Genomic DNA, 305 nt, shown 5'->3' with positions numbered 1-305 from the left:
CCACAGAACGATGCTCCCCGCACACATAAACAGCACTGGGGCGGATACGTCTCTTAGTGTGGCCAGGAAGCTGCGGCAGGAACTTGAAGTACTTGGGCATCAGGTCAAGGCAGGCGTCACGGAACTTCTTGATTCGCCAGTAGTAGATGAGAGGATTCAGGGCTGATTTGAGGTAGCAGGTCCACAGCAGCCACGTGCTGATCTCAAAAAAGTTCTGCCGGTAGTAGAACGCACGACTGAAGGTGGACAGCAGGCTGTAGGTGGCGAACGGAGCCCAGCATGCGGTGAAGACTGAGAACAGAATG

The 305-nt window shown here is 54.8% G+C and overlaps 1 protein-coding gene across 1 annotated transcript; it reads right to left on the bottom strand.

Moving 5' to 3' along the window:
- Nucleotides 1–4: 4 nt before the first annotated feature.
- On the bottom strand, nucleotides 5–301 carry LOC107682034 (probable G-protein coupled receptor 63; the record flags this gene model as incomplete). Its single annotated transcript, XM_016478428.1, has 1 exon — nucleotides 5–301. A coding segment is annotated over one exon (297 nt), but the record flags the coding sequence as incomplete, so codon positions are not given.
- Between the last annotated feature and the right edge of the window lie 4 nt (nucleotides 302–305).

Source organism: Sinocyclocheilus anshuiensis, unplaced genomic scaffold (genome assembly GCF_001515605.1).
Source record: "Sinocyclocheilus anshuiensis isolate Anshui unplaced genomic scaffold, SAMN03320099.WGS_v1.1 C31216368, whole genome shotgun sequence".
In the NCBI taxonomy this organism is placed as follows: Eukaryota; Metazoa; Chordata; class Actinopteri; order Cypriniformes; family Cyprinidae; genus Sinocyclocheilus; species Sinocyclocheilus anshuiensis.
The sequence above is the reverse complement of the archived record's forward strand: the minus strand, read 5'-3'. Positions and strand labels throughout refer to the sequence as shown.